This window comes from Fulmarus glacialis, unplaced genomic scaffold, assembly GCF_000690835.1.
Source record: "Fulmarus glacialis isolate BGI_N327 unplaced genomic scaffold, ASM69083v1 scaffold17952, whole genome shotgun sequence".
In the NCBI taxonomy this organism is placed as follows: Eukaryota; Metazoa; Chordata; class Aves; order Procellariiformes; family Procellariidae; genus Fulmarus; species Fulmarus glacialis.
In genome coordinates, this window is record NW_009196165.1 from 25,351 (window position 1) to 51,523 (window position 26,173).

The 26,173-nt window shown below is 46.9% G+C and overlaps 1 protein-coding gene across 1 annotated transcript in view; it reads right to left on the bottom strand.

The window, feature by feature from the left end:
- Positions 1 to 25,840, bottom strand: part of LOC104072614 (paired box protein Pax-2-A-like) — a gene marked incomplete at its 3' end in the record, with an annotated part of 49,530 nt that extends 23,690 nt beyond the window's left edge. The window contains exons 1-4 of the mRNA XM_009572131.1: positions 25,680 to 25,840; positions 25,452 to 25,537; positions 23,259 to 23,378; positions 1,267 to 1,442 (exon numbers count right to left, since the gene is read on the bottom strand). Coding sequence (XP_009570426.1) covers positions 1,267 to 1,442; positions 23,259 to 23,378; positions 25,452 to 25,537; positions 25,680 to 25,840 — 543 coding nt within the window. The remainder of the gene's footprint in view (positions 1 to 1,266; positions 1,443 to 23,258; positions 23,379 to 25,451; positions 25,538 to 25,679) is intronic.
- Between the last annotated feature and the right edge of the window lie 333 nt (positions 25,841 to 26,173).

Genomic DNA, 26,173 nt, shown 5'->3' on the forward strand with positions numbered 1-26,173 from the left:
GGGAGGGGGGAGCCACATGGCTAACAGAAGGGTGGGAGGGGGAGAGCCATTGAATCTGAAAGGGTGTCCTGTCCGAAAGGCTCTGGTAATTGCCTTTTTATTGTGGCAGACCAGACGCGGGAGCGGGAGAAACCGGGAAGGCTACAAAACAGCAGGAAAAGTTGCTCTGATTAATATTACGTTAAATTAAAACTGATTTTCTGCTCTTTCTGCTCTGTTTTTTTCCATGCGCTTCCCCAACACCCTCCCCACATCTCCCCCTCCTCCAGCAGGCTCCCCGTACGCTGCCCCCTCCCCGCCCCTGTCCCTGCTTGGCGAGGACTGCCTAGTCATTTCCAATTCCTTCTCGTATTGATCTTCCTGTAGAAATCAGTTTTGTAATTAGCTGCAAATTAGGCCTTCTACTGGGGGTGAGCCTGCCCCCTGATTTATCACCAGAGTAATTCGCTGTGATCGGAGAGAAATTAAAATGAACTCAATTAGGCTTCGGATTTGCTTTATGGGCCCTGCTCAGAGTTTCAGGGGGAAAAATGACTGTGCTGGTGCTTAATAGTCTAATGAAAGTAAATAAAGGTTATTCATTGTAATAAACCCAGGGACTCTGGGATGAAGGGAGTCCACAGCCAGCGTCTCCTTCTCTTCCTTTGTTGGTTTATGGCTTGGGGCGGTTTAAAAAGACTTTTGATTTTCATTTTATTAAGACAAACAGCTTTTGGGATAAAAGGCCGAGGGAGTGGGGGAGTAAGGGAAAGGGGGGGGGCAGAGCTGCAGAAGTGTGGAAAACTAGGTTGGAGATGGGAGTCGAGTCTCAGCTTTGGGCCATGAAGGGAAATGCTCCGTCAAAGCCCGACCCTGTGGCTCGCTGGTCACCAGCGTGATCTGAGAGTGCAGGAGTTTCTGTGCAGTGCTGTGTGCCGGTGAACATGCATGGCAGTGTTTGCGTGTTCATGGCAAGAACATGCCCGCATACCTGCAGGTGTGTGTGCAGAGGGAAAGGCAGACATGGGGATTTAGGGAGAGCACAGTGTGCATGTATACGGCAAGTTCACAAGTGGAGGTAGAGCTCGTGTATACACGTGCATCAGCACAGTGATATATTTACAGCTATAAAGTGCTGTGCTGTAAAATGTAAATGTGATGTATATGCAATAACAGGTCAGTGTGAGAACAAGGGGTGAAGAGGGGGAGAGTGATTTCGGTGAGGGAATCTCCCTGCCATCATCCTGTGGGTGCCTGTGGGTCCCCATTACCAGGCTGGGCCCTCACCTGCTCAGATTTGATGTGTTCTGATGTTTGAAAGACGTCAGGGTAAGAAGGACGCTCAAAAACTCGATCTAAAGCTTCCAGCTGCTGCTGGGTGAAAGTGTCGCCACGAAGGTGCTTCCGCAAACTGTCCACGCTGCTCTGGGAATCTCCATTGGGAACTGAGCCCTCGGATACATCTGCAGGGCACAGACAGAGAAAACGGAGTTAGCACCACCCTGGCTCGGGTCAGCAAGGGATGCGGGACAAGGACAGAGTGGGGCCCTCCGCCTCCAACCAGGGAGCTGTGCCACTCCTGCGGGAAGGGGAGGCTGCGGGGACCCGAGGGAAGCCCCCTCCTGTCTGCTGGAGCTGGGGGCTGCTCCCGCGGGCTCCGTGGGACTCTCCTGCCCAGGGTGAGTGAGGCTGTGGAGAATGGTGCTCGGCTCAGAGATGAGTTTCGGTTCCGCTGATTTTCAGTGTTAAAAATTGCCGAATCTCCATTGCTGAGCATAAAATGGGAGCAAAGCACAGCGATTAGCATCGCTGGAAGGCTGCTGGAGAGGCAGCTCACGGAGAAACCAGAGTGCTGAGGATGGACCTGTACTGGAGAGGGCTGAGGAAGCCTGGAATGGAGAAGGGGCTCTCTTAGAGCTTGGAAGGGAGTCAGTCTCTGTTGCAGCTCCCCGGTCCCGACAGAAGTTATATCTCCTGTAATTTCCTTCTCATCTGATCTTGTCCTGTCCCAGATGAGTCTTTCATCCCCCTCAGATAACAGGAATGATCCTGTTTCTGACTCCATGTTTCACCAGAGACAAGTCTCTCCCTGTGGAGTGTCTGTCCTATCCAATGTACGTTGGTGTCTGTTATGATCTCTGTCCCATTCTCCTACATGTAGCTAGTGATTTATCACAACCCATATCTGTTATAAAACTCCCTCCAAAATGAGATGAATCTTTGTCTGTGTTCGTCCCCCTTCCTATCCAAAATGAATTCTTGTATTACAAAACCTAGTCCTACTCAGTGGGAATCGGCCTTCCTGGTAATCCTTTGTTCTTACTACCAGAAAAGAAGCATCACCAGAAGTGCATCTCTGTCCCTGCAGCAGCCCTCTGACACAGTCCAATCTCACTGCAGTGCCTCCTGCCACGTTCCAGGTGTCTCTATCTCTGTTGTGCCATCCCACGTCTCTCACAGCCCACTCATCCCCTCTGAGGTGAGTCCATTATAAATGCCCTGCCCCAACCAAAGTGAATCTTTCCCTGTGATAAACCATCTTATCACCCACCTGTTTTTGTTTTTTTTTTTCCCTGTTATCCCCCAACTCAAATGAGGTGCATTTATCTCGGTTATAACCCCTTTTTATCTGAAGTGAGTGAGTCTCCTGCTATTAGCATCTGTCACATCCAAGGTGAGTCTGTCTGTTATAACCTCCTGTCCCAGCTAAAGTGAATCTTCCTTTGTCATAATACCTCATCTCATCTGAGGCAAGTCTGCTCATTATAATCTTCTCCAACTGTGCTGAGTATCTTTCTGCTGTCACCTCTCAGCCTAACTTTGGTGAGACTGGTTATAATCCCTTGTCTCATCCATGCTGATATACCTCCATACCCTCCGCGCTGAATGTCTACCTACTGTGCTTCATCAGACAAAAGTCTGACTGTCTTATCACCCTGTCTAACCTAATATCAGGTTTTCCCTCTTAGGCTGTGATTACCTTCCTGCTTTTTCACTAGTATTCCTCATACTTCAGCGTTTCTTGGTGGCTTCCTTCCAGTCTGTGTATCTCAGAAACTTGCTGTCTGTCAAGAAAGTGATTGAGGGATCTATGTAGACCTTTTCCCTCTTCCATGCAACTGTGAGTGTTCTCACGGGCAGATGATGCTCCCAGGAGCCTGGAGTGGCATTCACTGTGCAACAGCCAGAACCATGCCACTCCGCTGCTTCATCTTTTAGCTCATGGATGGTGCCAGGATGGGTATTTTCCTGGCATAGTTAGTGCCCAACTGGTGGCCCAGAGTTATAACTGAGCCTGCTGCCTTCTGGCTATGAGATATATCCGTTTATAGGTGATTATACGATATGATATAATCAATAGTACATTATATACAGTAACGTAGTACAGTACCACTCGCAAGACCATAGAAAATATTACATATTGATTTGTCCCAGCCAGCAGCCTTCCCTCGAGCAGCCCCTTCTCTCTTTCTTTTCTATCCCTAGCCAGAGCAGGGCTGTTTACTGGCACTGATCCCTGGCATTTTCTCCTCTCATCGGGCTTTTTTGCACAAGGGAAAATTCTCGAGTTCCTGAAAGCTGGAGTTCATGACAGATTTGACTAAGCGAAAACAAAGCAAAGGCCAGGTTTGGTGGACTGCATACTGTGTGTGTCAGTGCAGTCTTCGTGTTTTAGATGGACTGGGCTGTTACTGCATGGGGTGCCTTTCAGGAGGACTAGGGTAGCTCGAGGCTCATGCTCCCAATTCCAGCAGGCACTTCTCTCTGGTCCTCCCTGCAGAAAGCTGGCACAGAACTCCTGGGTCCAGGCTCGGAAAAAAAGATGTGTGTTTCTGTATCAGCGCTTGTCTCAACCTGTCTGCAGGTGAAGCTGCAGATTTGAGGATTTTTCCACGTGTCAGTCAGTGTGCATGACTGTGTACACCATGATGCTGATACACATGGGTTTCTTTGCAGTAGATCATTATTCTGGTATTCGTTAGATTCTGCATCACCGTACATGCCTGAGCAGCTGTTTGTCTGTGGCAGCTGGTTTAGGCTATATTTGATTTTCAAGGATGGCAGCTGTACACTGTGCGTGGTGTTTGGTGTGAGTGGACGGGTGTTCACGTATATGGTAAAACTTCCACTGATTGCCATTAAACTGGGTTTTACTCCTAGTGAGTTGCCCTGGGTGGTTACACAGATTAGTGCACACATGCACATGTTTTTGCAATTCCTGTCTACCTGCAGAGCCCTGTGCGTGCGTGTCTCCTGCGTGTGCACAGGCCATGCCTTTGTGTGAAGAAACTGAAACCACAGCTTTCCCAAGTCACTGTAGGAGTCTCTTTTCCTTCATTTATTCAGGGGCCCTTCAGATCTTGACAAATCTGTCACTCTAAATTTGCGAGAGATTATGGTGCTCTCTCCCTAGCATGGAGAGAGGTGATATATGATATCTGCTGCCCCTATTGATTGCCTGATCTGGTGGCAGAGGGCTGGCGAAATGAACTTGAAATGAACATCATGCCTCAACTCATTGTGCGTATAATACACTACTTAATCCCACATTTTTCAGCCGCTATGGAATTCAATTGATCAATCATGTCCCTCTGATAGTACTGTTTTAGGGGTTATTGCTGCTCTGCTCACTGACCTTTTTATTTATTTATTTATTTGTGTCAGCGTGTTTGTGTGTGTGTGTGCACGCATGTAAGTGCGTATGTGTATTTGGGAAACTCAGGACCAGCTGACAAGAAAGGACCTGTATAGTCAGTGGGAGATGAAAGAAAAGGATGACGGGAGGAGAAAGGGAAGGAACAGTGTTAGATAAGAAATCAGAATGATCAAAGCAAGCAAATAGATAGGGAGAGGTGGAAAAGTTGTGAGGAGAAAGGCAATGCTTTAGTTTAGGTGGGAGTTCTTGATATGGGGGGGAGGGCACTCTGCCATGGCCTAGGTTTTAAAATCTACAAAAGAAAAGAAACTTTTGACAGAGGCCTGTAGACTACCTTGAGGTGGACCTTGTCTAAACAGCTTGCAGTAGTATTGGACTTAATAATGGTAGGGCACACAAATCCCAAACTTCTCAGAGCAATAATATGAGCTGTGCATATGGATTTTACTTATGAAGTGGAAAAAGTTTCACAGAGATGATCCTGAAAGACAGATTTAGATGTCTGTGTTGCTAACGCTGAGACATTCACAGTCACGGATCATTATATTTTCTTCAAAACCAAAGGATTGTAAATCCCCTGTGTTTGTTTTCTGGTGTCAAAACCTGTAGAGGATGCATTTTCATTTTTTCCCTGAAACTGCAAGGGACAGACACTTATCTCTGGTTTTAGATCAAAGTTGCAATTCTCATCTAAGCGTATGACTCTGTGAGCTGGACTATCAGGAAAAGCCTCAAATACTGTAATACACAAAGTATGGGAACTGACAATTGCATGGGTATGAGCAAACATGGCAGTAAGGAACAGAGAGAACTTTGGGGAGGAGATGGGGTCCATCAAAGGACTGTGGGTGAAAGCAAAGGGAGGGCTTGTGGGGAAAATTTGAGTTGGGAAAGACTAGCAGATCCCACGCGGAATGGCACTGTGGTGGGCAACAGTCGCTTCAACTGATGAAGAACAGTGCTAGGAATAAAAGCTTAAGGGATGGGGATTTGCCAAGAAAGCAGCTCTTGGAAGGGGTGCTGTGGGTGAAGCAAGGCTTCAGCTGCAGGATGAGTCTGGAGATGCCACCTAAGTAACTGCACTAGCTGTACCATTAGGAAGCATCATCACCTTTCCCAGTTCCCTTTTACTGGCAAGGGAAACTGTGGTACTGTGACGCAGGGACACCTCTCTCTTTAATCAGAAGGATCTTAACAAACAGCTTGAGAGGTGAACCATGGCCTCGGTCACTGTGTCCCTCACAAGAGCACACAGTTGTTGTCAGCGTGATCAGGACTGGCCTTGCACATGTGACAGGAAACATCTCTCCTCCCGAGGGGCTGCCGAGGGAGCACACACAGCCAATGTTCAGCGTAAACCTTTGACACAAGACACAGAAATGCTCCACGGGTGTCACAGAAGTATCCTGACAGATAACAAGGAAATGCTGTGCCAGAGGACACAGGAACAATCTTAACTACATCTGACACAGGGAATATGCCCATTAAATAGCACCAAACCAAAGAGACATTCCCAGGTCTGGACGCCAGAAAGACACCATCATGTACAAGTAGCACAACGCAGCGTAATACGGTTACTTCCCTTGCTCAGGGTGGGACCAGGCCATCTCAACAAACAATTCAGAAGTATTGCTGAAGGAAGACCTTTGTAGCACAGAAACATGTAGGAAGGTCATGAGAAGCTGTGCAGCTGGCACACAAACATGGAGATACTGTTCTCTTTTGGGGCAGGGGCTATTACCGGCCCCGTGACATGTCTGCCCGCTGCCTCGTGGGGCCCCGATCTCAGCTGGGGCCTCGCAGCACTACCAATAAAAATCACAGTCATAATAAAAGCGAATGTGACTGGCATGAGAACTGCCAGCCAGGTGACACAGCAGAACCCATCTAATTGTCAAAGCCTCCGAGGGAAACGCATCTGTCTAACGCAGTGGTGCTGAGCCGGCTGCTGAAATGCCATCCCTCTGCGACTCTGTCCTCTCCTGCAGCCTGCCTTTGTCACCATCCCCGCTGGGGTGCTTAACCCAGAGCAGCCCTGTCCCACTCTCCAGGCACTCGCGGCTACATGTGCTGCCCTTTCCCAAGTCACCCTTTGTGGTAAGACTGCCCTTTCCCTTTATCCGATTTCCCTTCTCTTTTTTCCCCCTCTGATGTGTTCCTGTGTCCCCGCGCAGCCCAAGCCTGTCAGGCAGCTTTCCTGGACGTCCCGGGGGGCCTTTCCCCGCACTGCCAGTTGTTGCAGTTTCAAACTCAATTGTTCTCCTTGGTACTGAGGCAAATGGAGTCATTAATTACCTTCTATCGGCTGGGCCGAGTTCAGAACGCGATCGATACCCAGCGCTTGTCATTCACGGCAGCCAGCCCTGCACAGACCCTCACGTCGCATTCAGCACGGGTCCAGGAAGGAGCCCAGCGCTATCAGACCTGGGCTTCAAACCCTGGCATCGAGCTTCTGCTGGCAATAACAGACCTCCTGCATCTGTGTCGGAGCTGACCCCCAACCAAGGGAGAGATCGGGGACAAAGATCTGGGCTGAGGGAACGGATCACCCATTTTCACATGGTCAGAAGTGTCTGGTACTGGTGTCCTGGTCTGCACAGCTGATCCAGTCTGGCTATCATGATGTTTCTAGAGACTCCATTTGCATCCTCCATGATTATTAAACTAATACTGTACTCCCCACAGTAGTGACAAGGGCAAGGACTGGCAGCACTAATCTGGCAATCTTTTCACCTGTGTGACTTTCTTGCCTTACTCAGTAGAGTTTGGAAAAGGAAGGCTGTAAAATTTGGTTTCCATTTCCTTCCAGAATAATTTTTGCAACCTTTTGGGCAGTGTGAAAAAAGGCATAATCTCTAGACGGGTCGGTTCTGTATTTCAGCACGTAGTAGTGCTGCGAGAATTGTCGGGGCTTTGATTGTGATAACTGAACTAGTGGGGAGAAAGATGAACCTCAAATTGGGTGGAAAGGATCCCAACTGAGTGCAGGATAGAGATGACAGAGCATGGAAGGGGCTGACAAGGTCCAGCAGTGCATAGAGAAGGAATGTTATCAGGGATCTACACTGTGATAGTGAAAGAAGATATGGTACAAGTTCAGATTATGTACAGTATCCTGCAGAAATAGGGATAGTGGGAGATGAGTGCTGGAGGAATATCACCTCAAGGAACTGTATCAGCCTTCGTGAACTCTGCAGTTGTTCAGGTTCCTGTGTCCATTTGCCTTAAAGGAATCCACAAGCCTGAATCTGAGTATGCTAATTGATGGTACTGTGCTGGTCCATGTGTCTCTGTAATTGAAGTGTGTCAGTGACACATAAACTGTGTGTATTTGTTACTTACATGCTCAGGCTCAGAGCAGAAAGGCTCAGAAACAAAGGGATTTTATGTTTTGAAATGAGAGCATAGCTCAGATGAGGAATCGGCGAGCAAGGAAGGCTGCTCATGCAGGGAAGTGAGCATGCCTGACCAAGGAAGAGTGAGATGTGTGCCGGTGCCTGACAGCTGGGGGGCTGCAGTGCTTTTAACACAGGGGTTGGGTATGACAGAGTACCTCAGATGGAGCAGGATGGGCAGTGCAGCTTTAATGCACGGCTTACATGAGCAAAATGGCAATGCTCAATGAGAATGTAAATGAAATGAATTGTGTGTGCAAATGTGTAATGAACTGTGTACTCAGATCTGTCTTGGATTATCATGGAAGCATGCAAATGTGCATTTAAGGAAGTGAGTGTGTGTATGCGTATGAAAATCATATGTATTTACTACAGCATCTAAGTGTATGATTGCAAATTCGGCCCAGAGCATCTGAGAAACTAAGTCAGTACAGACTTAGGTTTGTGCGTTAGATAATAATAATCAGCCCATCCATCCTTACTGAATACACCAATAAAGGCCTTTCCAGGTGATAGGCTGCAAGCAGCTGCCTCAGACGTGTGTACCACATGTACTACAGCATGTGTGGGTGTGCAGATGAGGCGCGTTAGCCTGGGTAGTCAAAACTGGTGGCTTCTGTGCAAGCAGTCACTGCAGCTTTGTGACTTTTGGGTATGCTGGAGGTGAGTGGACGTATTCTGCTCTCAGTCAGGTTGTTGCAAATCCACAACAATTCCCTTACCTCAGAAGAGCCACTGGGGATTTATACCATTGTAATGAGGGACAGAGTGTAGGTCCAATATCTCTTACTAGCACTATTAGGCTTGACTGTTAGCCAGATAGAAATGCAGCTGCCTCCAGGACCCAGTACACTTGCTTTGTTTATGTCGGCGCAGTAGCAAGCAGCACTATCACACAGTGGGCCAGATCCTCTAGATAGTGTAAATCTGTAAGTCTCTGGCATTCAGTGGTTATACTGATTTACACATCCTGGAAGTTATCAGAAGGGTTATCCTGATTTATGCTGTGGAGGTGTCCACAACATTGCCTTTAGTGCAGAGCCCTCGGGGAGAGCTGCTGCCGCAGGAAAGCGGGGCACCAGGAGCTATGCTGTTCCCTCTGCCAGGGCAGAAGATATTCTTAGCATCATCGGCATGACTTAGCTTCCTCCTCTCATCTTCCTAAGCCCATTTGTTGGGGAGCTACTTCTTGCAGGATCCCCCTTGGTGAGCACATAAAAAAGGGTGGCTTTTGTTAGCTCCAAAGGACAGAAGCAACGCAAAAAATTACATCGCATGCAGCCCTAACTATGCTTGTTTAGAGAAACTGCTTGCATTTATGAAGTCTTTGGTGCGGAAAGCAGGGTTGCAAATGACTGCATCAGAGCGACAGTAAAGGCCATTAATTTCCTGTTATGTTTTCCTGTGTTGGGGGCTTTATTAATTTAATTTTACACTGTCGAACAACAGCGAGCGCTGACACCGCCACACTCGGAGGGTTTTTTTTTTCTCAAGCAGAGCTTTGCCTGACATGCAAATCAACACTGCTATCAGGACCGCTAGAGACAAGGCAGGGAGCACAGAGCTGGGCTGTCCCCATCCAGCCCCATCTCCCAGTTTCTGGGAGATCCCTGAGATTCCAGTGGAGCACACTGGCATCTGAGAGGCCACCAGTGCTAGGGCTCAGCAGATCTGGATCAGGCCACGGACACCGCTAATGCACAGTGTAGAAAATATGAATTCCTCTTTAGCCTGCTGGGTTCCGTTGGCTTGGTCTCCCACTAACATGCCTCTTAATACCTCCTTTTCTTCCATTTCCCTTGCTCTAGACTCTCCCTTCCTTTCATTCCACCTTATTTTCCCTTCATACACACTTTTACCTTAACCTCGCAAGTCAAAGAAGGCTGTGCCTGCCCCTGAGCCAGATGCTAGTGAATCATGTTATTGGAAGCCCTTCTGAGTCAGCACTAAACCAGTGCTCAAGCAGAGTGTTTTTAGAGCTGCCATTTTTGACGTGCCATAAAACAAAGGCTCCAATCACTCAGAGTCATTAAAATTCCCATGGCATTTTTTGCAAGAGTGCAGACATTAACCTGGCTGTCCTGAACAAAATCCAGCCTGAGTGATTACCCACAGCATATCTTAATTCTCCTGTGGTTTCATTTGGACATGGCACAGCAAAATTTCACTGTTGATGCTCTGTATTGTTCAACGTCTGCCATGGTCCACCTGAGAGTCAGCCACATTTCAGTAGTAAATGAGATCTTCAGAATGGGAAGGTTAATAAACAATGTATTATACAGGATGGGTAATTGTGAAATGCCACGCAATGAAAGAGCTACAGGCTTGCAATATGCTGCAATCTGCTTGGACTGTCACCATGCAAACTCTTTTTTTGAAATGCTCGTTCCTATAATAACTGTAAAGCATTAGTAGAGTAATTTGGAATCTTTCTGCATGAACTCATGTAAAGACCCTTACTCATATATGAAGGATCCTATACTGATATGACCTCTGTAAGATGTATTTCAGAGATATGTTCCAAACTGTAAGAGGTAGTCCCCAAACAAGAGGGGGCCCGGTCATGGGTAGCAATCAGTTTCACAAACAAGAGAGGGCTGTGCAGACAAGAGCCGTAAGTATCTTTGAGGATTAGCTAGTGGGGTATTTTTTTAATTCGCTGGGATTTAGTAAAGTTGTTCCAAACTCTACGATAGTTCTGATCTGCATGCAAGGTCAACTCTTCTGTTCAAGGCCTACCTCTTCCCACACTAGATGCCAAAAGCCAAAGCAAAAAAACAACAGCTCCTTTGGGAAAGCAAGCATGGAAGTGTACCTGTCCTTTATAACAGCCTTTTCTAAAGCATCTAAGAGAGGACTAGAAGGTACTCAAGACTTGATGGACATTTTATACACAATAACGATCTCATTAAGGTTTAATCAGATGCCTACAAACCTGTTCCGATGCAGATCCCCTAGCTTAAAAGCAGAGTAACACCTCTCAGCTCCCCAAAAAGGCAGAGCCAGTGAGAGAAAGAAATCTTGACCTACTCCACATCCAAATGGAAACAGTGATACCCATGACCTAGCTCCTGTTCTGGCACTGTGCTCCTGTGTGTTTTCCTGTAGCTGTTGACCTGCGTGGGAAGAGGACTTTGTACCTTGAACCTGACGGAATGTAAGCAGTAGGATGCTTGGATGGATGAAGGAAAAGCAAAGAAGAAATATGGACCTAGGCATTATTTTGAGGCCCCTTGACAAAATTCTGACATTTTAAAGGGCCTTAAAATGGGCATGTATTGCATTTGACACCTATTCAAAATGTCCTTTATTTTATCTGATTAATGCATGGAAAAATCACCTTCAAAGAATTATGGATGGAGAAGGAGAGAAGACAGACATGTCTGCTATGTCTCGATAGATAGGTATCTGTACTCCTTTCAGGCCATCTACTGTTAACAGAGTTGTCCTCCATATGCAAGGTCTTATAGCTTAGCGTAGCCTCTGCAGGCCAGCACAAAATGCTGTTCATTTCAGGTCTTGCTTGGCAGCCACAGGGGTAGCTGGAGGAAATCCAATATTCCCTGAAAGGGTCTTAAAATGTTCACAAACCGCATTTTTTCTGTAATGCAAGTTCTTGTGGCAAAATCGAGCACGCTGGTTTTTTTCTCTCTCTCCCCTCCACTCTAGTCACCTCCCTGCCCCTCATCTGTCCTGCCAGGATTCTCATGGGCTAATCACTTGGTGAGATCTTGTTGCTTGCCCCTGGGATCCAGTGAAACAAGGCTGGAGAATCTGATGCTGTCACTTAGGAAAGCAAAGAACTCCTGCTTTCCTTCCAAACAGCAGCAGCCCCCATTTTGGGAGGAGGAGGGGTTTCTCTCTGGCCCTGACTGAGAACAAGGTGCTTAGTTTTTTCCTTTAGCACAAGACGACACCCCTCTATAGGAATGATTTCCATCTATGAACGGCAAGCGATGCTTAACATTACATTGATGTAGACTTGGGAGTGCAGACATAGCCAAATTAGGAGCTAATTGGTGCACTGGGGATTGACTGTTGGGCCCCCTTGGCTGCTGGGATGTGATCGGAAAGAGAGAGAGAGAGGGAAAGAAAGGGAGAGAGCAGGAGCCGTCCTCCGCCGACGCCTCTCTAAAGGTTGGGATTCCTGAGGCCGCTGCTGTCTAGTGCTGTCAAGGTCAGCAGGTTCGGGTTCACTGAACGGTCAGGATGGTTTGAATTACTGGCACTGCCTGCCGATTCCTCCACTGATCGTGATCTGTCTTCCAGCGCCGGCTGCGGGGTGCTGCTCCCCGGCCATGTGCTGTGCTCGGCATGGGGCACAGGGAATGTCAGAGAGGCAGATGCTCTTGTTAAGAGGATAAGTTTTTAGGAAGATTTAAGGAGCCAAGGCAATGCCGAACCATGCACTGAGCACATGGAGACCAGGCTTCCAGAAACAGCAGTTCTGATCTGTTTTTCTTTTACCTGGAGAACTGCCCCCTACAAGCTTCTGCCTTTCATGAAAGTTAGGAGAATGGCATGAATGGGGCCTATCAAACACTTATGGGGTGAAAAACCTGTCGGTGAAGATTTCTGTCCAATTCTATATAGGTAGAATGCTTAGTGAGCAAATACTAACGTGTGAGTCTTTATGTAAACCACACTGCTAGGACATTTTCTCTCCAAACACACGTAGCTGTGTGACCAGGCTAAAGGGCAGGGGTAGCCAGGCGTGTTCCTACAAGGTTGTCTGCAGAGAGCACCAGAAGGCGCTCAGAAAGCTGCCTGCTAGCGTGCACCCCAGCAGGCAGGCTTGGAGCCACTGAAAGGGACCGCACCAGAGCACGTGGGGAGAAGCTGTGTCTGCAGAGGTGTGAGTATGCGCAGGCAGGCTTCTAGTGTCACAGACGTGTACCTGAGGTGGCACCAGCGTGTGGCTGAGTGCCTACATGTGTGTGTGTATGTGTATACTGTACACGTGTGCAGTCCAAGCATCCATAGCAGCAATGAGAAAGGATGTGAGAAAGAGCATGGCAGGAGAGAGCAACAAAAGGGAATCAGAAGAGTACTGGGGGCTGTGTGGTAGTAGTGTCCGGTGTTTGTCTTTGACAAGAACGCCTCCACAGGCATCATTGACTGGCTTTCAGTGGAGTTGCTACAGAGAAATCTGGCCCTCTCAGTCCATAAGCTAAAATGCTTATTTTTGCTGCTTATTCTGAGGTTTGTCATGTACTTCTGTGAGTCAGTTAGCTCCTGGGTGCAGTCAGCTACATCTGCCTATAGTTGTGTATATGTAGCTTTTGTACTCACACCTCTGCACCTGCCTACCAAGCACATTTCTACACCTGGAGGAAACTCAGGGTAATGCTGAGAATGGAGCTGCAAGGGGCTGCCCGTACCAGCTGCGCATACGTGAGGCCTCTTGTGCAGCACTCTCAGTGCTCACCAAGACATGGAAGAGATCAGGGTTAATGTCATGCAGTCTCCTCTGTAAAAGGGAAGCCCCCGTCTCCTCTAAGCTCAGTGCAGGTATTCTAAACAGGTTCTCTGTGTGGCCTGGTCCCTGTGCATTAGGAAGTACGTTGTGCCTACCATCACCTCTGCTTTTGACTCCTCTCCCAGTTCCCTGTTCCACTGCAGAGCAATGGGCTCTGGCAAGAAGGATCAGGGACAGTGCCCAGTATCGTGCTGGTTTACATTAATGAGATACACACAGTGTAATCCAGCAACAGAGTCAGCTCTACAAAAGGAGGTAATAGCAGGCTGCCATGAACAGAGCAGCTCAGGTAATTGGTTTATCTATCTAGAAGCAGTAGTAGCAATCTTTGCACAGACAGAGTAGCAGTAAAGTCTCTTCCTTAAGGCTATTTCCTTTGTCTTTTCAATTGCTTGCACATCCATGTGAGAGAGAGAGAGAGAGGGGAAGAGAGAGAGAGCTAGAGAGAGAGAGGGAGAAATGTTAATTTGTGAATTAATGGCTTTTCTCAGCGGAATTGTAAATTCAAATGTCACCTCACAGGGTGACACTACGCTGGGCTGCTGAAGAAGCAATGATAAGATCCCCCCCATCCCCATGCCGACATATAGCCATGCCCCTCCCCTCCTTGAAAGATAGCTACGGAGTGGAACATGCTACTTTTAATTTGCAATAACACCACAGCAGAGGGATGCAAGAATGACTGCTTTCTGACCCTCCCTTCCACAACAAGCCGGGCCACATCTTTCCCTTTCCACCTCTACCTCCTTCCAACCCCTCCCATTTTAAACTGAGTCCAAAACAACACATTATCTGAACTCCCCCCACCCCAAACTAATCAAAGGATGAGCTAAGGGAGGGCTCTTTAAAACGGATGCCTCTGCAACCCTCTCCTCTCCTGCAATAATCAGGTGAATTAATGACCCTGAAGTTAAAGTGAGCGCTGATACTCAGGCGTTGTGCAGCGTAGGGGAGAAAGCCTTCATTGTTTTCGAGCAGGAGGCGGGCAGCAGCAAGGGAGATTCATGGATGGAGATTGAATATGCAATTTTCTTTCACCTTGCCAAGAGCTGCCCCTGGGCTGTGCCTGGCCTAAATTTTTTTTTCCTCTTGCCATCTCTGCCTTATCCGTCCCTCCCACCTCCCTTCCATTCTTTCCAGAAAATTACCTTCAAAATTGATTTCCACTTTTACAAACAAATATAATGGGAACATGAGGGGGAAAAAAAAATCTTGGGCTGTGATGAATTAGGGCTGTCAGGTGCTTCCAAGTCTCCTTTGTTTTTGTTTTACTGCCTGTTAGGTTCTTTGTTTTTCCAGCAACTGGGAATAGTGCCCCTGCCCACACAGTCCCTATGGTCCATGGCTACCGTCACAGGATATGTCCATTACCTGATGTCATCACTGTGGTATCCCTGCTCTCCATCACTGTGATGCAAACAGCCACTGCTAACAGACTGCCCCAGCCCTTCACACCAGGATGCAACTGATCTCCTCGTGGAGACACTGCATGTCCCACACTGCTGGTGACCTGGCTCCTATGGTACAGGTCCATTGATTTGTCTCTGATCTTCTTCACCCTGCTCCTCCTGTTCTCCTTTGCCTTATTCAGCTGATTCTTGATGTAGGTTTCCCAGCCCTCCCTGTTCTGATAGATCAGCCTGGGTCACTGGCATGTCACCTTGATCCCTGTTGTACCTCAGTGCCACGTCACCTTGATGCCATAGCAGTATTGCCCTTATGTCTCATTGCCATGTCACTTGACCCCAAAACAATGTCATCCCTATCTCCCACTGTCATGGCATCCTGATCTACTGTTATACCAGTCACCAACAACCCTCTAAAATACCATTTGCCTGCACATTGCCAGCTATTCCTGATCCCTTTTGCAGTTTATTCTGTCATCCACTGTGCATTAACCTGGGATCCTCATGGATCCAGGCGCCACGCTCCCTCTGACTCCCATAGTCTTTACATCCATGAAAAAAATGTAACAGTCAGTGAATGCGGGCAGACCCAGTGTACAACTCATCTAGAGTGAGCAAGAAGATCCAGAGAGAGACAGGCACCAGCAAAGCTAGGGAGCAGCCTCTGCACAGGTGGACACGCGGAGCAGGCAGAGACGCTGGGAGGAGTTGTAGCTGCCTGACTCCTGCTGACACATCAGCTGCAACAACCCCTCCTAGGAATGAGTCAAAAAGTGGAAGGAGAAGATCTAACCACAAACTAAATAAACAGTCAGACAAGCACACATTCACGGCACTCACACAAATAAAGAAAAGATCTATGCATAAGTAAGACTCACAGAACATAGCCAATAACATTTAAAGACACAAGAATGCAAACTGGGACACAAGGAGGTACTAATGCAGGTCCATGTCAGTTAAATGTAATTTCTGAATAAACAAATAACTTACAAAAATATACATACACTAACTAAATGAAAACCTGGAACTCAAAGTAATTTCCTTAAATTCACATATACAAAATTAAATAATGTAAACAAATACAAACTATTTACATAAATAAACCACCTTCACACAGGCAAGAACAACCGAGATATATATATACAACATACACACAAATATATAACCCCAATGCAAATACACATCTGTAGAAACTATATACAGAAGTGCACAGCACTAACAGGCTACATATTCATATCCAGCAACCACAAAGATACAGTGATACTCCAAGTATGTAACAACACATACACACAGAATATACATACAAATATACAACATTCACATATATGCTCAAAATGTGAATACAAATACCTGGCATTCATAAAAATACATAGCACTAATACTGAGCCATACATGCCCAGACATCCATAGGATCCACAGTAAGCATTCTCCTACTAGGCAATATTATACACAGCTTAACATACACGTTTTCCAGGTCTCCATAGGCATGCACAAAAATACGGGTCCGACCTGCCACTCACCCCAGTACATAAGCACAGATAAGTAGAAACCAGTGATCCTAACACAGAAATACAAAAAACAAACAGGCGTGCATTCCCAGAGACACAAATACACAAGCAGAGACACACACAAATACAGCTGAAGCCAGACCAGCTTGTCTTCAGATAGTACCAAACCTGCCAAACTAAGCAGCCCTATAAGCTTTAGAAGCAGAGCATTCTGTCCAAACTGCTTTCTGTGATGTAAGCTGTTAACTCTCCCTTACCTGAAGTCCTCCCGAGCAATGCGTACCCCCAAACCCTCAGGGTGTGTGCAGACAGACAGCCAGACACACACACACATATGCTTACAGACTGACCTCCAGATTCATGGCGCAACACCCCACATTTCTGACAATGCTGTGCTGCTTATTCATTGTCCTCTCCTTTATCCAGTTTCCCCCTCCTTTCCTTCTCCACACATACTCTCTCTTTTCTGACCATCCTCCTGCAGTTTATTTAGAGAGGTGCAGGATGAGTAGCAGGCGCCTTTCTTAAGTCCTTCTAGGTGTCTCACCAGCCAAAGACCCTCAGGAGGGAGAAGTCGGTGGCTGCTGAGAGTAAACTCCCTCTTCATTTTACATTTTCATCTAGAATGGAAGGGAGTGTTACCTACACTTGTATGTATAGACACAACGAGTCTGGACATCCCCTGTGACCACTGCTGTTTGCAGTGATACACCATCGCTGCAAGCTGATAGCCACTGGAAACTCAGCCACACTGCATGAAACAACACAGTCCCAGGGAAAGTAGGAGGAAGACCCTGTGAGAGTGTGAAACACTCCAAAAACTGCACGCTCCATATGCATAGCCATAAACTGCTGGGTGCACACCCCACAACTGTGTGTGATGATTGGAACGTGGGGTTAGCACCTGGGGCAATGTAACTGCATGTGTCTCCAATGTCATTAAGACTATTGCTGACCTGCAATAAAGCAATCATATAGAATAACGCAAACACATCAGCTGTGGTGACAAGAAATCACAGCATGAAACAATGCAGCCACACCACAGGCAGCAGTGCTGTTGTGTCAGCTGCGGGGGTCCAAACACACCCTGTTGTCTTCAACAATACAACAGTTTTGGGAGAACAGAAATACACCTAATATGCCCAGAGATGAACATATGTCAGGTGCCATGATATAGTCAAGTGGAATGACTCACTCATACTCTTTGCAAATGTATGCAGGCAGCATAGGAAAATTATTTCCCTACAAAAAGACCTCTCTGCACTGGTACAACTACAGCACTGGTAAAGCATCATCACACTGCAGATGACAGCATAAGCATGCTGTATGTCCTGAGACAACCCCAGTATGCTGTGGAACAATATGGTCATACTTCATGAAAACAGACAATTCTCAACGCAGCGCTGCAGTGACATAGCCGTATTGACTTCACTTGCATGGCCAGGTGACAGTCTGTTGTCACTCAACATACTACATCAGCTGCAGTAACAACTATATGAATTGCAATGACAGTACAGTACAGCCTGCACCAGTGTACCAACAGTTACCACATTGAAACAACCTTACTGCATGCAATGATGCAGACATACCACCAGAAATAATTCACAGCCGCCTCTGTGAAGAGTGTAACGGCCTTGAGTGTAATGGGGCAGCATAGCAAGCAGTGATACAGTTAATCTCATCTTTAGTGTCACAAACCCGCAACCTATAGTGATACAGTTATAACAACATGATAACCACAGCCACGCTGCCTGCAAACACATATTAATGCCACTGACAATGACACAAAGTCACCTGAAATGTCACAACTACATCTCCCAAATTATATTATCATTGCCACTCTGAACAACACAAATGGGATCATACTTGCAGTGCCACACTCAGCTGCTGTATATCTGCTCAAAAACTCAGACCTTCTTAAACACATTATACATCTCTCCTCTCTGCACTACTTTCCACTTAAACAATTGAGTTCAAAATTTTCTTCAAGACATTGAAGATGTCTATGTCCTGGGGCAATATCTAAAAAAACAGCTTTCAGGACTGGGACTGTTGCAGATCTCCCTGCCTCACACTCCACCTGAAGAAGGCATTTGTATTTTCCCAGTAGGAAAATGAGATCATGACCAGGTAGGAAAACCCCCAAGCTGAACACTGTCAAAACCCTGCTCTGCAGTCAGAGTCCTCCCATTTAGAGTGAGGGAAAAGAAAACCACCTGTAACAAAAGCAATGCTTCTCAGTAGAGGGTGTTGTGGTAATAACAGTCAGAAAATTACACGTGCAGCACCAAAGAGAAGTGCAGTGACGCTGCCCATCCTGCAGCTGCAGGACCAACAATGCAAGTGCTCCTGCTGCTAGTAGGCAGCACCCTGTTCTGCATAGCTCAACCCCATTTTGAAGAGTACGGTGAACCACCTGTACTGATACAGCTAACACTCTTTGGAAAACACCACCAGACCTGCTGAAATGTTGATGACCCTTTACTGTCCCCCTGCTCTGACACAGCCCTGCACTGCTTACTTCAATGTAAATCACTCTAGTCATCAAAATGACAGGTGAAGAAAGGAAAGGAGGAACTTCTGCCTTCTCAGGTTTGCTCCCGCATCTCCGCTGGGGATTCCTTTACTGCAAACAGCCTGAGTATTATTGCCATTTACAGTAGCAATCACTCCGGCCCCTCCTCTCCCACAAACCTACTGCTGATATTAGCACTGATCATACTAACAAGCCTGTGGGTTTTATTACTACTGATACTAATAATACTGGACACATTACATCTGCTCCCGCCAATAACGGGCTGCAGATATGATTCCTGCTAATGCTGATAATACTGGGGGATATTATCTCTGCCATTGTGGGCACTGCAGATATTATTGCCAGTAATGCTGTCAAATACTACAGGTATTGTCAGGGACCAAGATTAAAAATGCTAAGAATGTTACAGCACCAGCCTCACTGGAAGACTAATCCCAAATGAGAATTTGGGTCTACAGAGGAAGTCTGTTTGTGGCCTGCTATGGAGAGAAAGAGTTATCTCTAGTAAGAGTGGTTTTGTAAAGATCCCAAAAGTTTCATCCAGGTGGAGATGCTGTGGTATGCAGGGAACAGTTTGAAATATTGTTTTCATATTATCGGATTATCTATCTATTTCTCCATCTATCCATCCATCTATCTATCCGTCCTTCCCTTTCTCCACATCTCTCCCTTTTTCTCCTTATACAGTGCCCAAGACTACAGTATGAGTGATACTGATTTTTTGTTAGTGCCGCTGGGACTCATCCTTTTAGCTATCAATCAGGGGGTTATGGAACAACAGAAATATTTGCATATTATTTTTCCCCTTTATCCTTCTGGACTTCTTACTGCTGCTCCGTAGTCTGACAATGACCCTGCTGAGCTTGGCCTGCCATCACAGCACAGTACAACATTGGGATCATGAAGAACCAGGAATTCCTGTTTCCAGCTGCAGCTTGATACTGCAAGACACTCAGTGGTCTTGAGAAAGTCATTACATGCTGCAGGGCCACTTCTGCCTCTGGAAGATGATGGGTGTAAGCGGTAGGGAAGGTCAGAGGGAAATTACAGCAACATTGGCTGTGCCCATAGGCTGCAAGAAATGGCACATGCTGTGCTACGCAAGTGGTGGTGAATTTTTTTAGCCAAATTATTTAAAAAATCATAGGAGACCAACTCTATGCTTTGTCTAACCTGTCACAGAAGGCAGAGGGTTTATAATCACTGGTCAAAAACTGAAACAAAAGGAATACATGGTCTTAACAGGGCAAATCCTGACCACCCTTCCTAGGCGCTCACCTGAGGAAGACACACTGAGTTTTGAGGAAAGACCTGTGATCTGACAGTTCCTTCTTGTGACTAGCAGACACTCAGAGCTACCTCCCTGCTAGCTCTCTCTCTCAGTGCCATAGTCTTCCCAGGCCACCCTTGCAGTTGCAACCAGCACATTTGGTAGGTTGGGATTTTCCCTCTTCCCTCTAACTCCCTGTGAGGGACACACCTGGCTGTCAGCGTCCATCGCTGAGCCCACCTCATGCATCCGTGTGGCTCCTTCTGTCCAACTCAGGAGTTCTGCTACATCATCTTGACACATAATTATCTCTCCTCTTCTTAATCAACTGTGCTACTGTCTAATGCAGGCACCAGCTGCAGCAAGGAGGACCTGGGGGAGGGGGTGTGCTCAGATAGAGGCTCCTCTGTCTTTCTCCCACCCTGTTCCCCCCCAGCCATCACAGAGGTTGCTAACAAGGTTTTCAGAACCGGGGATTTGGGGGCAGTTTGGTACTTCCCCCCTTTCTGCTGAACTGCATTCCTCACAGAGGAATCCTTGCAGCAGAGCTGGTCCAACAGAGCAGAAAGAAAGAGAGAGCAGTGCTGCTTCTTCTGCCACCTTTAGAGAAGAGCCACCCCCAAAATGCTGGGAAAGTAGATGTGCATTGGGAGCTTGTAAGGGCTTTTCAATGCGAGAATAAACCCTGCAGTTAAGAAACTGCAACAAAACAGTGCTTAGAAGCTCTGGGAAATGCTGAGAAGGTATACGCATCCAGCATAAGCGTGAAAGAAATACCTGCACCGGATTTCTTGCTAGACTTTCCTAATCCTCATCTCAGCTAAGAACAGAGCCCTCAGAGCTACATGGGAGATTGCCCAGGAGTGAGTGCAGGTCACTGGCTGTGCAAAACCTTCCCTTGGGCCCTTCTAGCCTTAGGACCCAACCCTGCAAAGTGACGATGTCTTTCAGCTTTTCTCAAGGCAGCGGGTGGGAGCCCAGATAACTCAACTCTTGGCTAGGGGTGTTCAGCAGCTGGCAGGGGGTCCTATGCGAGGTTTCTCTGGGATAGGAGGAAGGCTGTTCTCTAAGGCAGTTGCAGCTGTGTCATGTAACTGCTGCCTAAAACTCTGAGAGCTAAAGACAAGCAACATCTCCAGGATTGTCTGGCACCTTTTTGATTCCTAGTGGCATATGCGTGGTCTTGGCCAACAGCAGGGAGTTGCAGAGTGTTGCTTGCCCTTCATAAATCAAATCTGGGATGAATTAAGGACAGACACAGAGAGTTGTTCTTGCTGTCAATGTATCATTGTGAAGTGTCGCAGTCTTAGATGGCTGCTTGGTTGTTTCTGTGTTTAATCGTACTGCTCCAAAAAAGCTCAGGTTCTGAGGCTGGAAGTGACTGTGTGGCTGCATCTAAAGTGGGATGATCTTTCCAGGTATTTGGAAAGAATAGCCACTAAAGCCAGACTGAACTGCTTCATTTCAACGTGAGATATGGAGGCACCATGTTGAGAGCTGGTGATCACCATGCTGGACTGTATGAGAACAGGGGTTCTCAAAACCCCCAAATAACTGCCAAGAGATTTGCACAACCACTTGTCACTCAGTTTGAAATGTCAGTTTCCTGTATATGTAATGATGGGAAATGCTGGAGGCGTTTGCAATGTTTGCAGTCTCTCTCTCTGACATTTTTTGACTTTGAGGCATTGACTCAGCCCTTCCATTGCTACGCTTTTCTCTTAGCTGGGCCCTACTGCCATCTAGCTGGGAAATGGATCTTCCTCTGGGGCCTGATCCAATTTCCAATGACATTAGCAAAAATCTTCCCATTTGCTTTAATAGGAGATGGATCGGTCCTTGCCTCTAGTTTTACTTTGTATTAGGGAGAAAGGTGGTCACGATGACTGCCTTTTTTTCTTGGGATTATTGTGTTTATTTGGATTAAAAACTTACAGAGGTCAACCTCACCAGAACCAATGCTGAGAAAATCACTAGCCAAACCCCAAAATGCTGCATTTCTCTCAGGAAAGCTTTCTCTTCTCACCACGTATCACAGAGAACCCTCATGTTCTCTTGCACCGCACAGCCTTGGGGTAACAGCACGTGCAGCACACTGAGACACCTGTACTGCTAAGAGGTCCCCCCACGCAACAGGCAATAGTGGAAAACAACATACTGAAGGCAGGGCTGAACGAAACAAAGTGGTCGGGCACTACTCTTAGAAAAGTTCACCTCCTGGCCCTCAATTTCTGAATGCATCAAATTAAAAGAGCAAGATTTAAGAAAAAAAGTTTACAAAGCCACCGTAAGAGCACCAAGACCTTACCCACTCCTCCTGACTCAGCCTATCAAGACCTGAGGCTCCAGCTTTTGGCTCATTTCAGGATTCACTTTGCCCTGAGTCCTTCTCAGCAGGTAGGAAGGAAAAGGAAATAGATTAATCCTAATTCCTTAGAGCCCTAGCGAAAGGCTTATGTAACAACCTTGGGGCCACAGTACTCAGAAGACCTCCTGTTCTGCTTTCAGACTGTGGCAAGCATGGCAGTTCTGCTGTGGTAGATGCTAGCCATTGAAAACTGGGCCCTTATGATGCCTAATGTAGCTCATGGCACGTCACAGGGCAGGAACTTGTTTGCAAGGGGAATGAAAGATAACTCCCACATTGCTGGTGCTTCTCCACGATGGCATTTTGTTTGAAAACGAGTGAGTCGGGGAAACCATGTTTACCCGCAGTTCAAAGTCCGGGCACCTGCTGGCACCTGGGGAGTTCAGTTCCAGCCGTTTCCAGCAGTGAATGAACTTGGGATCAGCTCCAGCAATGGAGACGGCTCTCTGCCTGCCGAGCAGATGTCTGGAGACGCAGCCTGTCATGAAAGGGCCTCGGAAGAAGAGCATTCCAAGCCAGCAGGGCAGTGGCGGGGAACTGGTCTCTGTTGCTAAAACTGATCTAGCCCCTGGAGCAGCTGCAAACCTTGGCCTGAAATTGGAGCCTGTACATGGGGACAAAGAATATAAAAGGGAGGATGAGCTTCTCCCCTCCCCCTACCTTCATCACGTTTCCTCTTCTCGCCATTCGACCGAGGAATCCCCAGGATCCCGTTAATGGAGTAAGAGCCCACTGGATCATTGGAGGCACTGGAGACGGGAGGGGATGCTGTGCTGGGCACTGGACAAAAGGAAAAGGGAAAAAGGGCCATGAGGAGAGCAGCACAGCACTCAGGGATCCCCCAGCGGAAAGTACGCATGCCACCAGTCTCATAGGAAAGCCTGGGCACTAAGCAGACTCCCAGTCCCTCACACTGAAGGACTCATACTCTCTCTACTGCTAATGTTGCTGCATCCCAGCTTTGCCAGTCCACTCCTATACCGTAGCTCCACAGCCTTCCAGTACAGGGCCATTAATAACAAGCAAGTGTATTCCATCAAGAAGTTAAACCTTGTTGTTATATCCCAATTCAGAGCAGGCTTTCCAGTGAATGCCATGGTAACTGAGTGCAATGCAGCATAGACCACATTCTCTAGTGACTTCCTAGTCTGTCTGTATTTTGCCAGATCATTTCCTCTAAGCATTTTTCCACTAGGAGAGCACATGTTCTGTCTTAGCGAGACCAGCCTCTTACGTGTCCACCCAAAACACTCATTGAAAAATTACCTTCTTAGCATAGGTTAGAAGCATTTCAGTGTTGGGCCAATAAATTCAGTTCCCTACTAGAACAAATGGTGAGTTGGTGATACATACTCCAACCCAGATTAACAAAAATCTAGTATCTTCCTTTTGCGCTGACGAATGTCAACTGGCAGACTCCTCCTGCTACTCAGGGCTGTCCAAGATGGCTCATGAGTTTCCAATATATTAGAAATGACAAGTCATCCAGATTAGAAATGATAATCAGGGCTTTAGAGAATAGAAGAAGTAGAGCTATGCATCCAGTAGGCATGCCCATTATGTCCCAGCATGTCCCAGTAATGGGGAGAATATCCCAGTTCTCTTACAGGCCACTACCCATCATTCAGCTCATAAAGCACTGACCTGAAGCAATCAATGCCTCCAATACAAGCCTTCCAGGATGGAGCAGAACCTGTCAACACTATCAGATGTGGACCCACACTTCCCAGTACATCCCAGAGCAATGAGAGACTCCAGTAGCAGCACTCACAATCACTGTCCCAGCTCAGCCAATGCATTCCCTAGACATTGCACTACTTTTCCAAGAAGGAATAATATCTGCCAACTCCATCTGTTGTGGTCAGTGGTTCCCAGTCCAGTGAGCAAGTCCAGATTAAAAGGGCATCCAGAAATGCTCTTCCATACTGGCCTATTAATGTCATTGTGCTCCTGAACACAACTTGTGTACAGGATTGTATCTGCCAGCTCTGTCCCATGTGGACCAGCACTTTCAAGTAAATCCTTGTATAGCAGCTGATTCTCAGTAACCAACAGTATCTAAGACATTGTCTTAGGCCATGAATAAGCCACTGTATTTCACAGTATCCCAGAATACTGCATGTTTTTTCCTGCTCTGAATTGTTACTGGATAAAGCTATGCTAGCAACAGCAGACATATGCACCATGCAGCCTACAGAGTGAAAAGTACCTCAACACATCTAGCACAGTACCTTTAAACACAACAGACTAGGAGACATTTGGTCACTTTATTACAGTCTCCATCTTCTGCTCACCTCAATAAACCCATCTTCCCCAGCAGAAAATGCATTTTCTCAGTGAAATACACCCATGGGATACCTGACTGCAGAGCTAGAACAATGAAGAACTCAGTTGTGAGGCATCAAGAATATCTTACCCATGCCTGTGTATTACTAGCTTTAAGAAATGGACCAGTTCCAGCAAAGAGAAAGAAGAGAAATTGGGAGAGAGAGAGGAAAAGTGAGTCAGAGTAAGAAGACAAAAGGTGAAGACTGGTGCTTAGATAGGATCGCGGTAAATACTTCGCTTTAGGGAGGCGAAGGAGAGAGTGTGAACGTGAAATGGATGTTAAGGCAGAATCACTTTGGGCAAACCCCTACCTTGGGCTAGTTTCTCTGCCATGATTCCCTTCTCTGCGATGCAATGAGGGAAACAGAGAACAGAAACCTCGAATTTCCATTGAGGTTTCTTTCCCCCTACCCCCTCCTCCCTTTTGCTCTGCTTAGCATCTGCCTGTCAGACTTTGTTCCCTCAACTAAGCTTCATCCTCATTTCCACTTGTCCTGTCACCACCCCTCATGCCAGTCTTCTTACCAATAGTATGTCCTGGTGCAGTCACACCTGTCCCGCTCCCGTCTGGTGTTGGGTGAAAAGGTTGCTGAACTTTGGTTCTGATGATCCTGGAAAAGAGTAAAACATGTTCAGAACTCAACTGCAACTTCTCTGTGCCTTTGCATACCCGCGATCCCAGCTGTCAGAACCTGCAGGCCTGATCTGAGCAGCAGAGTGGCTTCATTTGCCTTCTTGTGGTCCTGATTCTACTGCTTTAATGGTCCAGTTCCCAGAGAATCGTCCTTGCTCTGCTCTGTCATCTTGTCCCCAAATTTGGGTATCCACTGCATAACTATGGTGCTCAGGGAATGAGCTAGGATCTCCTGTGTGGTAGCAATTGCATTATCATTTATGATCTGATCTGTCAGCATGATCACAAGGCAGTCTTTGCAGCTAACAGAGCCACTGCTGGATTTACAAGTGGTGTAGATTTAGTTTTATTATGTACCGAAAAAATACCTTTCTGGCATAGAACTGAATGCTTTGAACTGATGGAAGGCTTGCCCAAAGCCCTTGCCCTTCATAAATGAGAAGGTGGGAGCAGAAGGCATCTGGAGGAAGTGGTGATGGGATATAGATCACTAGGAAAAAGACGCTCCAGCAAAGACGGCGAAAATTGGTGTTTATCAGGTGGTGAATTAACACAGCATGGGAAGTCAAAAAGATGTCTCAGTGAATGCCACAAAGCTCATAACGCAGCTCAG